The sequence below is a fragment of the Camarhynchus parvulus genome, chromosome 18, assembly GCF_901933205.1.
Source record: "Camarhynchus parvulus chromosome 18, STF_HiC, whole genome shotgun sequence".
Classification (NCBI taxonomy): Eukaryota; Metazoa; Chordata; class Aves; order Passeriformes; family Thraupidae; genus Camarhynchus; species Camarhynchus parvulus.
The window spans coordinates 7,734,377-7,746,625 of NC_044588.1; the positions used below are offsets into that span (position 1 = coordinate 7,734,377).

A 12,249-nucleotide genomic window follows, 5' to 3' on the forward strand; every position below is an offset into this window, starting at 1 on the left:
AACACAGCTGCTCTCATTTCCCCAGCCCATGTCTGGGCAGCAGCTCAGGCAGGGAGCCAGGCCTCTGTCCTCGCCCACCCTGGCACCAGCAGCCACAGGGAGTGGAGATAACCCTTATCTCTCAGATAGGGGCAGGGGTCAGAGCAGGAGGTGCGTGTCGTTGAGAAGGTGCACATTGCTAGACCAGCAGCAGGGACAGGTGGAAGCTTGTCCCCAGGCCCTTCCTATTTCCCCATTTGTCACCTCCCTATCAGCGTGCCAAGCTGCCTGACAAATGCCAGACATGAGCACGAGGAGATTACAAGTGTGGCCACGCTGCTCCTTCCTCTACCCCCACCTGCAGCTCTCCCGAGGCTCACATGAGACCTTTTTTCTCAGCACTTTATTTATCATCAAACCTCGGGGTCAAGAGCCCTTGCCCATCTGACTAGCAGATAACAGTGCAGGAGCTGTGCAGGCAGGGCAGCCTGGGGCTGTCGGGCAGGCAGAGAAGTGGTTGGAACTGTGTCCTGTGGGGGAAACCTGTGCACAGAGACAGGATGTGGGAGCATCTGTGCACCTGCAGCCACATCCACCCTTGTTGGCTGTTGTGCTGTGAGCAGATGGATCACATTCCGAGCTGATTTCAACCTCACTCCTTCTGCTGAGGACAGAGTCCATGCGTGGTGTGGGTGTTCAGCTGGGTGCTCAGCTCAGGGAGGGTGAATGGTGCCGCTCTCCCATCCCAGCCCAGTGGAGGGGCAGAATGGCAGAGCCCCCTCCTGCAGCAGCCCCACCTGTCTGCACCAGCCCTGCTGTGCTGGTGGGACAGGCTCCTCCATCCCCTCCTCTCTCCTGTCCCAAGGAACCAGAGCCATGATCCTGGCTCCTCCATCCCCTCCTCTCTCCCACAGGACACAGTCCATGCTCCTGGCTCCTCCATCCCCTCCTTTCTCCTGACCAAGCGCTCCTGTGCATGGCTCCGGTCCCCCTGCTCTCCCCCAGCCGCGGGGCACCGCCGGAGGTGCCCGAGCCCCCCGTGTGCCCTCACCCAGGGCCGGGGAGGGGGCGGCGGGCGCGGCCCAGCTCCCCACAGGCTCACCCCGCGCCCCGTCCCTCCCCGCAGGCTCTGACCGTGGCCCCTCTGCCCCCGCAGGCTCCCAGGGCGGCTTTCCCCGGCAGAGCGACGCCTTCGCCTTCGAGGAGGACAGCAGCAACGACGGGCTGTCCCCGGAGCGGCCCCGCAGCCGCGGCTCCCCGGGCCCCGCCGAGCCGCCCCCCGGCTCCAAGGCCCCGGAGCCGCCCCCCGCCGGCCCTGCCGGGGCTCCTCAGGTACGGAGAGCCCTCCTGGGGCCGGGAGACATGCAGGGGGATAGACCCGTGTGGCACGGGGGATGGCACAGGGGGTGGCACGGGGGAGGAACACGCGGGGTCTCGGGCCGGGGAGGTGATTCCTGCCCTGTGCTCGGCACTGATGAGGCCGCACCTTCTGCGCTGTGTCCAGTCCTGGGCCCCTCAATTTAGGAAGGATGTGGGGATGCCGGAGTGTGTCCAGAGGAGGCAACAAGGCTGGTGAGGGGTCTGAAACACAAGTCCTGTGAGGAGCGGCTGAAGGAGCTGTAGGGGCTCACACTGCAGAAGAGAAGTCTCTGGGGACCCCCATCACTCCTCACAGGAGGGTGCAGCCATGGGGGGTCAGGCTCTTCCCAGGGAACAGCGACAGAACACGAGGACACAGCCTCAAGCTGCACCAGGGGAGGTTCAGGTTGGACATTAGGAAGAAATTCTTCACTGAAAGAGTGGTTGGGCATTGGAATGGGCTGCCCAGGGAGGCGATGGAGTCACCATCCCTGGAGGTGTTTAAGAGCCTGGATTTGGCAGTCAGTGCCAAGATTTGGTTGACAAGGCGGTGTTAGGTGACAGATTGGACTCGATGATGTCAAAGGTCTTTTCCAGCCGTGTTAATTCTGTGTTTCTGTGTCATTCTGTGATTCTGTCATTCTGTGTCGTTCTGTCATTCTGGGACCGCGGGGGGACCGCGCTGCGCGGGGCCGGCGCGCCCACTGCCGGCCGGCGCGGGCATTGCAGCCCCGGGGAGCGCCGGGCCGGGGTGGAGAGAGGGACTGGGGCAAACTGGGGGGAAACTGGGGGGAAATGGGAGAATGTAGAGCCCGGGGGAATGGAGGGAAATTGGGGGAATGTGGAGGCTGGGGGAACTGGGAGACTGGGAGGAAATTGAGGGAATGTAGCGGCTGGGGGAACTGGGGGGAAATTGGGGGAATGTAGAGGCTGGGGGAACAGGGGCACTGGGGGTAATGGGGGAGCTGGAGAGGACTGAGGCAGACTGGAGGGGCTGGGATGGACGGAGAGGAAAGGTAGAAACTGGGGCAGACTGGGATGGGGGAGGACCAAAAGGATTTTGGTCGTCGACGGGTGAGGGGGCTGGTCTGGAGGATACTGAGGGGCTGTGAGCAAGGATATGGGGCTCGGGTGAAATTGGGAGGGCTGGAAAAACAAGGAGGAGTGTGGAGGCAGAGGACTGGGATGCACTGAGGCATCTGTGGGGATTTGGAACATTACGGGTGAGAAAACGGGGCATCAGGAGCCCCAGTCCAGACTGGACAGCCCTGGGTCCGGCCCCACAGCCCCTGTCCCCTCTCCCTTGCAGGATCGTCCCCCCAGTGCCGATGGGCACGCTCCGGACGCTGCCCCGGGGCAGGGCAGCCAGTGCGACAGCCCCAAGCAGCCCGCGGGGCAGGAGAGCCCGACGCTGCCGCTGCCCTCTGCCGTGAAGGTAATGCCGGTGCCTCCAGCTGCCCAGGAGGGGAACCAGCCCGGGGCAAACAAGCCTGGAGTGCCCATGTGCTGTGCCACAAATGTGTGAAAACTCTGGGTTCTGGCCTTAAAGGCTTTGAATAATTCAGGCAGACAACCTTGTGTCAAAAACAAATTTAATTAATTGTGTAATGGCACAAGATACAACATTACACCTTGCTGGAGGCAACTGCTTGAGTCCTGCGCTGAAAACATCCCCTGGGGCTGGAGCAGGAGGAGATACCGGGCCACACTGGAGCACCTTCCAGCAGGGAGGGTCATTCTCCATCTCATGTGCTCTCCAGCTGAGGTGGGACACGGTGCCAAGGGAGTTCCCCACATCCACGCTCAGCAGGTCTTGGAGCAGGGTGCCAGCAGGAGCTGCCTTTGTTCTGTCCCAGGCTTCTGGGGTCCCATGGGGATGACAGAAGCTCTTCTCACCCCTAATTCCTTTCCTTCCTTCCAACAGTCCAAATCATCCAGTGACAGCAAGAACCGTCACAAAAAGCCCAAGGACACCAAGCCCAAAGTGAAGAAGCTCAAGTACCACCAGTACATCCCTCCAGACCAGAAAGCAGAGAAGTCCCCTCCACCCATGGATTCTGCATATGCCAGACTGCTCCAGCAGCAGCAGCTCTTCCTGCAGCTCCAGATCCTCAGCCAGCAGCAGCAGCAGCAGCAGCAGCAGCAGCATTTCAGCTACCCTGGGATGCACCAAGGACAGCTAAAGTGAGTGGCACTGTGCCAGCAGCAGGACTTTGTCCTGCCTCTCTCCAGGCTTTCTCCTCTGTATCCATTTGTGCCAGAGCGAGGGGATAGAGGCACAACACCAAAACAGAAAAGCTTGGGAACAGCACAGGCTCATTCCAAACCACTCTGGCTTTGCATACTGGTTTGGGCACCTGTGGTGGGACACCAGCCATCCCCTGCAGCCCAGCCTGGTTTTTCTGGGCTATCCTGAAGTCTCACATAGGAGACAGCAGACCCGGGGGAGCAGAGGGATGGGATGCTGGGCACAAAGACCCTGGGGGAACAGACAAATTACCCCAAATCTCCTTTGTTATTTCAGGCAATCAAATGAGCAAATGGTCAAAAGCTCAAATCCTTCATCAACTTCTGGCAACAACACCCCTCTTTCTCCAGTGAAAACCACCTTTTCAGGCCAGACTTGTGTCTCATCTATCAAGCCAGGCCCTCTGCCCTCCAACCTGGATGATCTCAAAGTGAGTGCAGACTTTGTCACTGCAGGAGCAGAATGTCACAGCCTGAGTGTGCTGTGCTGCCTCTGTGTGTGCCAGGGAGTGCCACAGGCTGGGAGGGGCCATGTTAGAGATCAGCACGCCTGAACCCCCTGCTCTGAGCCACCCAGGAGTGCAGCACAGCGCCCTGGGGCAGGGCTTGGTCACTGGGGAGGCTCTGAACACGAGGGCTTGCTGCTCTGCAGGTGGTGAGGGGTGCACTGCTCCAGCCTGTGCATCAGCAAACCAAAGGTGCAGCCTGGGGAGGCTGCAGGTCAGCCTGAAGGATGATCTGAGCTGCTGCTCCTGCAGCTCCTGCCTCCATCCCTGGGTGGGTTTGACATTGTGGATGCCCTGACAGAGCAGCCAAGGGCCAGTAGGGCAGCATGCCCCCCCTCAGTGACTCAGCTCCTCAGCCAGGCCTGCTCAGCTCTCTGCATGAGCAGGTACCTCCTGCTCCATGCACTGTTTTGAGCCCCTCTCATGTAGGCAAGGAAGGTCATAGGGGAGAATCCTTCATATCAGCTATTCTTTCATTCTTTGCTAATGGACCCTCAGTCATGGGGAAGGCCAAATCCTTCTAGGAGCAGAGACCTGGGGGCAGCCCCGAGGTAGAAACAGGTGAGTTTGCCCTAGCTCAGGTGACTGAATCATGTGCCTGAGCACAGAGCATGTGGCTCCAAGGTGTCAGTGTCTGTGAGCTGTCAGCTGGCTCCTGGTCTGTGCTAAAGCCCTCTGCTCATGGAGAAATCCACTGCTAGGAAGGGAATCCTGAGTTCCTTCCCTGACTACTGGTTCGTGCTGGTTCATGGAGGAGTCACAGCTCTTGGAGGAAGGAGGAAGAATTTCCTGTTAGGAAAGGCTGGGCAGTGGTCAGGCCTGTGCATGGTGATTGTGGTGACTGCAGGTGAGACAGGGAGCACCTGGGACGACAGAGGTTAAAGCTGGAAGCTGTGATCTGAGACTCCTTGTTAGAAGCATTGGGTTTCTAAAGGGCTGATCTGCCACTGAGACTTGATGGGTTTTCTCTTCGAGCCAGGTCTTATGAGCTCTCAGAGGAACTCATCACACCTGAGATAGCTCAGCTAGCCCAAATGGCATAAAACTAGCAGGATGGCTTCTGAGGTAGTGTTGGAAACAGAAAAAGTTTTAATAAAAGGCAAAATAACAAAGTTCTTACAGAGAAAAACCGAGCTAGGGGCTTGCTCCTGCTATAGAGGAGCAAGCCCCTAGCTTGGTTTTAGCAGGAGCAAGCCCCTAGCTTGGCTTTTCTCAAGAACCAAGAGGTTCTTGCTCCTGCTAAAACACTGCACAAAAGCGATTATTTCCTTTTCTAGTGAATTGCTTAGGCCAGACCTTTTGGCCTCTGTCCATTTGGATAGTGCTAGGTTTGAGGTGAAGTCTCCAAGGTCCTATGAGATGTCTTTTTACCCAGTTGAGGAGAGAAACTTCAGGGCTTTTTCCCTTTTCAAGGAGCCAAAGGATAATTTGGTCACTCTATCAACAGGGGGCACATTCCTACAGAGACTGACCACGAGTGATTTTCCTTCCAGGTGTCAGAGCTGAGGCAGCAGCTCTGGATCCGAGGCCTGCCCGTGTCGGGCACCAAGACTTTTTAAGGAGCCAAAGGATAATTTCCTTTGTCTTTTTAAGGAGCCAAAGGATAATTTGGTCCCTCTGTCAACAGGGGGCACATTCCTACAGAGACTGACCAGGAGTGATTTCCCTTCCAGGTGTCGGAGCTGAGGCAGCAGCTCCGGATCCGAGGCCTGCCCGTGTCGGGCACCAAGACGGCGCTGATGGAGCGGCTGCGGCCCTTCCAGGAGTGCAGCAGCAGCACGGTGCCCAGCTTCAGTGAGATCACCACCGTCACCTTCCCCGTCACCCCAACTAGCACCCTGTCCAGCTACCAGTCCCAGTCCTCCACCAGCATGTTATCCAATGGTTTCTACCACTTTGGCAGCACCAGCTCCACGCCGCCCATCTCGCCCGCCTCCTCCGACCTCTCGGTGAGCGGCTCCCTGCCCGACACCTTCAACGACGGGCCCATGGCTTCTCCACAGTTTGGCCTCCAGCCATCACCAGTGCAGGGCAGCGCTGAGGAAAGCCTCATGAGCAGCATGAACGGAGGGAGCATCCAGCTGGAACTGGAAGGGATAGACACGGAGAAGGACAAGATGCTGGTGGAGAAGCAGAAGGTGATCAATGAACTGACGTGGAAGCTGCAGCAGGAGCAGAGGCAGGTGGAGGAGCTGCGGATGCAGCTCCAGAAGCGGAAGAGAAGCAACGGCCTTGAGGAAAAGCAGCAGCCTGCTCAGCATTTCTTTGGTGTCCCCATCAAGCAGGAAAACACCGTGTCCAGCTGTCCATTTGCATCCAAACAAATGGCCCTGAAGGGCCAGGCCGGCAGCTCGGATAAGCTGAGTAACTGTGGAGTGCCGCAGGTGCCCCACATTGTGAACAGCCACTGCTTGGAGCCCGCGGGGCAGAGCACCATCACCTCCTCGACATTCCTGAGCCCGCAGTGCTCCCCGCAGCACTCTCCCCTGGGGGCTGCGAAGAGCCCCCAGCACATCAGCCTGCCGCCGTCCCCCAACAGCCACTACCTGCTGCCCGTGTCCCCCGAGGGCCGCAGCGGGTCCCCCCCGGGCAGCAGCTGCCTCCGCACGGCCCCGGTGAGTGCCAGCCCAGCCCGCACCCCTCCGCTCACACCACACGGGGGAGGCCTTGCGGATACCTTCTGCAAGGGCAGAAAGTATCCCAGATGGGCAGTGGGATGGAGGCTGATAGCACTGCAGGGTCCTGTGCAGGGATTCTTCTGGGGAGCCCTGCCAGCGCAGCCAGTTGTCCTGGAGGGGTGACAGCACAGCTCTCGTGCCCCATGGAGCCCTGGCACAGCTCCTGCTGCCCGGGGGAAGCCCTGGCACAGCTCCCCTCCTCCCCAGCACTGCTCTCTCTGCCCCTAGGTGAGCACTGGCAAAGCTGCCCGTGTCCTGGGAGGGTCCTGGCAGAGCATCCTCTGCCCTACGGAGCCCTGGCACAGCTCCCTCTGCCCTGGGGAGCTCTGGCACAGCTCTCTCTGCCCCTGGAGGTGTCCTGGCAAGCTCCCACTTCCCCGGGGGAGCACTGGCACAGCTTCTTCTACCCTAAAAGAGCCCAAACCCAGCTGCCTCTCCCCTCAGGGGGAGTCCTGGCGCAGCTTGCTCTGCCCCTGGGGGAGTCCTGGCACAGCCGTGCCCCATGGAGGCCTGGCACAGCTCTGTACACAGCAGGGAGGCACCAGCGTGGATCCCTCAGCTCCTGGGAGAGCCCTGGCACAGGTCCTACACCCCTGGGAGACCCCACTGCAGGCCTGCAGGGCTTCCCAGCAGCTTGCCAAGCCATTGTGGCTCCCAGCAGCATGTGAGGGATTTTCACCACTGAGCTGGAGGAGAGCAGTTCCCCTGGAGAAGCCTTTGCTCAGGAAGCTGGAGCAGGGCTGGGAGCTGAGGTCTGCAGTCAGAGAGAGCTTGTGCCTCCCCACCAGGCCAGCACAGAGCTGTGCTCAGCAGCCACCACTGCTCACTCAGCCCCCTGGACAGGTGGAGGGGGGCACACTGCCAGCACAAAACAGCACAAGGCTCTGATCACAACCCCAGTGCCCTCCCAGGGCTGCCCAGGCAGCAGCAGCACCTGCCATGCACGGGGGTGCCAGGTGTGCTCACAGGGGTGGGGCAGGCTGGGTGTGTGGGACAGCCCACACCAGGGCAGGGCTCTCCCAGCCCTGCACAGTGGCCCCAGGCAGGCATTGGGGTGCAGCCCTGCACAGTGGCACAGAGTGGGGCTCAGGAGCATGGCAAGGTAGGTGCCATGGGCAGCTGGCAAACAGCACAGCCAGGGAGGTGGGAAAGGGCAGCAGTTCAGGGTGAGGAGGGCACAGACAGAGCTGCTAGTGGAATGGGCATGGAGGGCAGTGGGGCTGTGCAGGGGTGGGGAGGTGATGGGTACACTGGTTTGGGTGAGTGGGAGCAGAGCAGGGGATGCAGGGGTGGCCCTGGCACTGGGTGCTGCAGCAGAGCTCTGGGCAGTGGGACACAGGGCTGTGAGCTGATACCCAGGAGGCAGCAGGGCTGCTCTGGACAGATGGACAGTGGTCAGTGAGGCTCAGAAGGGAGCAGGGACACCACAGGGGCATCTCCAGCTGCTCCCTCACTGCCCAAGGGCAGGGGGATGGTCCCCTTGTGTCCTGCAGCTCATCCCAACTCCAGTACCCATCCTGGACCTCCCTCTGCTGCCTGCAAGGGGCTCCTGGGGGTGAGGGTCCTTCTTCAGCAAGAACTCTTCCTTTGTGCCCAGCACTGCAGTGCTGTTTCCCATGAGCCAGGGGCAGTAGGGCAATGTTCATTCCAGCTCCCTCCACAGAAAGGTGACCAGGATGTGTGTGGCCAGGCAGAGTGACCCCCCTGCTGCCCTGGATCCAACCCACCTGGAGGGACAATCCCCTGGTGCTGGTTTTTGTGGGACAAGGCCATGGCCAGGCAGCAGGGAAGGACACACAAGGGCCTGGAGGTGATGGGGACAGCAGCTGACAGGCACTGTGCTTCACATGCCATCCATCCTGGAAGGGGAGCCTGGCAAAGCTGGCAAAGACAGGCAGGCAGAGATTTCCCTCTTCTGAGTGACCTTCCCTGGCTCTGCTCTGTGAGCTCTGGTGATGGGGAGGGGCTGGGGTGGCTGGGGAGGTGCCTCATGTGGGATTCACATTCTCTGAACCTGAGAGAAGCAGAGAAAAGAACGATCAAAACAATTCTTACCTCATTTGCCGCACCTGTGTTGTCCACAAGTGGGAATGCATTGTGGAAGATTGTTTACTGGAGGGAATTGGTAATTGGATGCTGGTGTGAGTGTTTTGATCATTCTTTCCTCTGCTTCTCTCACTGCTTCTCTCAGGCTCAGAGAATGTGAATCCCACACCTCATCACTGGCCAAGCACAGCTGACCAGCAGCAGCATCTCTGCCTTCCCTTTGTCCTGCATGTCCCCAGGACACCAGGCTGTCCTGTGCCACCATGTCTGGCAGTGGCAAGGGGCCAGCCTGGCCCTGGCTCTCAGAGCTAGGTCAGGGAGCTGGTTTACCTGCCTCCATCCTGCTCAAAGCCAGGCATTTTCAGTTTATTTGGCCCACAAAATTGTCATTTTCCCTACCAACCTCAGCAGGATGGGAGCCAGGCCTCCTGCCATGCACTGACTCCATTTCCCTGTATCTCCCCATGCAGATGGCTGTGCAGTCAGGCCAAAAGTTTTCTATTTCATCCCCAAGTTTTTGTAAGTCAAGGCCAGCCCTGTCAGAGGTAAAGCAGCCTCCACCCTATGAGGATGCAGTGAAGCAGGTAACTGCATGGTTTCTGTTTTCTCCAGGCCTAGGGCTGCCCCTGCTGTCTGTTTGCAGTCAGTGGGACTCAGCTGCAGGAGTCCCAGCCCGTTCTGGTCTCTGGGCAGGACAGGCCTGTTTCCATGAGGAGTGGGCTTTGCTGAAGGGTTAGTGCTGGCCAGCTGCCACAAAGGAGGACACCCTGCTGGGCTGGATGGTGTCCCCTGTGCACCCAGGGGTCCTGACAGCCCCCAGCTCCTTTGGGGTGACAGTGTGCTCTCTTTGGGTGCTCAGTGCTGTGTCAGAGACAGACCCTTGGGCATTCCCAGGTCACCAGGAAAGCTCATCCTGCTCATCCATCTGCCCCCTGAGCCCTACCCTGGAGCTCTGTTCCTGCAGGGAGGACTGGCCATCACCCAGGAACACCCAGGAACACCTTCCTTCCCATTAGAGCCTGGGAGCAGCCTCAGTGCTGGGACTGCTGGTGCCTTTGGGAAAGTGGAGCAATGCTGTTGGCAGGGTGAAAATGGGTTTATGCCAGCGTGCAGGAGATCTTGCAGGTTCTGGTCAGGGAGAGGAGGGAGACTGGGCAGTGCAGGGAGCAGGGAGGGCAGGCAGGCACGTGCCAGTGTGAGGTGCTGGGGCCAAAATGCCGTGTCCTGAGAGCCCTGGGACAGGGCAGGCTGTGGTGGCCACAGTGCAGAGGGGTTGGCAGCAGGGAAGGTGCTTTGCTCCCTGGATCATTGTGCCACGTCCCTGCAGTGCCCTGAACACCACTGCCAGCCCTGTGTTGGTGTGGCCTCCCTTCTGTGTGGGAGGAAGCCATTTGTGGGGTCTAGAGCCATCCTTTCTGGGGTCTGGAGCATCTGCCTGGCTTGTGGCTCCTAATGGCCTCTCCTCCTTGTCGTTTGCTGCAGCAGATGACACGAAGTCAGCAGATGGACGAGCTCCTGGACGTGCTGATTGAGAGTGGAGGTATGCTCTGCTTCCCTCTCCCCCTCTGGGGCTCCCCCTCCAGCCAGCATTGCTCTGTGGGGCTCAGTGCACCCCAGCAGAGCTGCCTGAGTCGAGCACAGCTTTCCCCTGCCCTCCCTGTGCCAGCAGCCCCTGAGATTGAACCCAAAATCACATTTGGCCCTCCTGGAGCCTGCTCCTGCATGTGCCAACCCCATGGGGTGGTCTGGGCTCAGCTGTCACCTGTGCAGAGAGAGGGGACAGCAGGACAGGAGCCCTGTGCTCAGCACTGCCAGCCCCTGCCCACACAGAGCCCCAGTGTCCCCCCATTCCCAGGGCTGCCAGTGCCATCTCCCACACAGAGCACTTCTGCTGCCCTGCCCTGTGCAAAGTGCTGCCTGTGCCCTTCCCCAGCCCCCTGGGGACAGCTGCCAGTGCTTGTGCCCCAGGGACTGTGTCCAAACCCAGGGGATAAGGTCAGAAAGCAGGAATGTGGGAGGCTTCCCCCAGGGAGGGTGGCCAAGCAGTGCCCGTGGGATCGAGCTGTCTCCAGAGGGATGCCCGAGAGCTCAGCTGGAGGGCCGTGGTGGTGGGCACCGCCAGGGCACCTCAAAGCCCTCTCCTTTGTTGACAGAAATCCCAGCCAATGCCAAGGAGGATCGTTCCTGCCTGCAGAAGGTGCCTCAGATCATGGTGTCTGCGGGGAGCTCGGCTGGCCCTGTCCCCAAGGGCTCTGCCCCCTTCGAGCCGGTGCCCCCGGCCCCGCTGCCCTTCGAGCACTGCCCGGGCAGCAGCGACGCCCACCTGGAGGTGCTGCTCAACAGCCCCCTGGGCAGGGTCAGCGAGATGGCCCTGCTGAAGCTGGGGGCAGAGGAGCCCCCCTTCGAGGGCATGATGGAGGGCTTCCCTGGCAAAGCCGCCGACGAACTGCTCAACTCCCAGGAGATTTTACAGACTCCCCTGTCGCCCATGGACACCCAGCTGTCCCCCTCCCCTGCCGAAGGCTCTGCCTTACAAATGAGTTTCACTGAGTCTCCGTGGGAAACTATGGAGTGGCTGGACCTGACCCCCCCCAGCTCGGCCAGCGGCTTCAGCTCGCTCACCCCCGCGGGCCCCAGCATCTTCAACATCGACTTCCTGGACGTGGCTGACCTCAACCTGAACACCAGCATGGACCTGCACCTGCAGCAGTGGTGAGGCAGGGGGCTGTGAGCCTGCAGCAGGCAGCACAGCGCTCCTGTCGTGCCGCAGAACGTGCAGGGCTAATGTGCCTCATCCAGGGCAAACTGGAGTCATTTTCCCAGCATATGGACTTGTTTGAATTTCCAGTCACTGAAAATTGACAGCACAACTCTGGTACTTTGGTTTTCCTCCGTTGACACAACCCCACAAGAGGACACCAGTGCCTGAAACAACACTTCCTTTGATTGACAAGAACTTCCATTTTCTTTCTTTAACTTTCCCCTCCCCAGTTTTAGCAGTCACTCTTGTGAGAACTGGAGCAGCTCATGACAAGACTGTGTGGTGAGGTGACCTCACCTGGGTGGCAACAGGAAATCATGGAGAGGGAAGCCCACTGTTGCCCTCTCCTCCTCTCCTCTCCTCTCCTCTCCTCTCCTCTCCTCTCCTCTCCTCTCCTCTCCTCCTCTCCTCTCCTCTCCTCTCCTCTCCTCTCCTCTCCTCTCCTCTCCTCTCCAGCCCTTCAGGCAGACCTGTTGGGCTCATCCTGGCCGTGCCCGTGCCAGGGTGAGGAGCAGGGGCTGTGCCCAGCCAGGTCCCAGCACCCTCTGTGCACAGCCGGGCTCTCGCTTCCCTCCTGCCCGAGCCTGCACTGCCCCATCCCGCAGAGCTCTGCTCCAGGTGGATGAGAGATGGAGATCACCGAGCTCACGGTGGCACCTTGGCATGTCCTGAG

At 59.9% G+C, this 12,249-nt stretch overlaps 1 protein-coding gene across 1 annotated transcript in view; it reads left to right on the forward strand.

Moving 5' to 3' along the window:
- MYOCD (myocardin) overlaps window positions 1–11,916 on the forward strand; it is a 34,549-nt gene extending 22,633 nt beyond the window's left edge. The window contains exons 6-12 of the mRNA XM_030962029.1: window positions 1,136–1,311; window positions 2,648–2,773; window positions 3,263–3,522; window positions 3,863–4,016; window positions 5,765–6,706; window positions 10,298–10,355; window positions 10,969–11,916. Of these exons, the coding sequence (XP_030817889.1) occupies window positions 1,136–1,311; window positions 2,648–2,773; window positions 3,263–3,522; window positions 3,863–4,016; window positions 5,765–6,706; window positions 10,298–10,355; window positions 10,969–11,531 (2,279 nt within the window). The 3' untranslated portion in view covers window positions 11,532–11,916. The remainder of the gene's footprint in view (window positions 1–1,135; window positions 1,312–2,647; window positions 2,774–3,262; window positions 3,523–3,862; window positions 4,017–5,764; window positions 6,707–10,297; window positions 10,356–10,968) is intronic.
- Window positions 11,917–12,249: the final 333 nt, after the last annotated feature.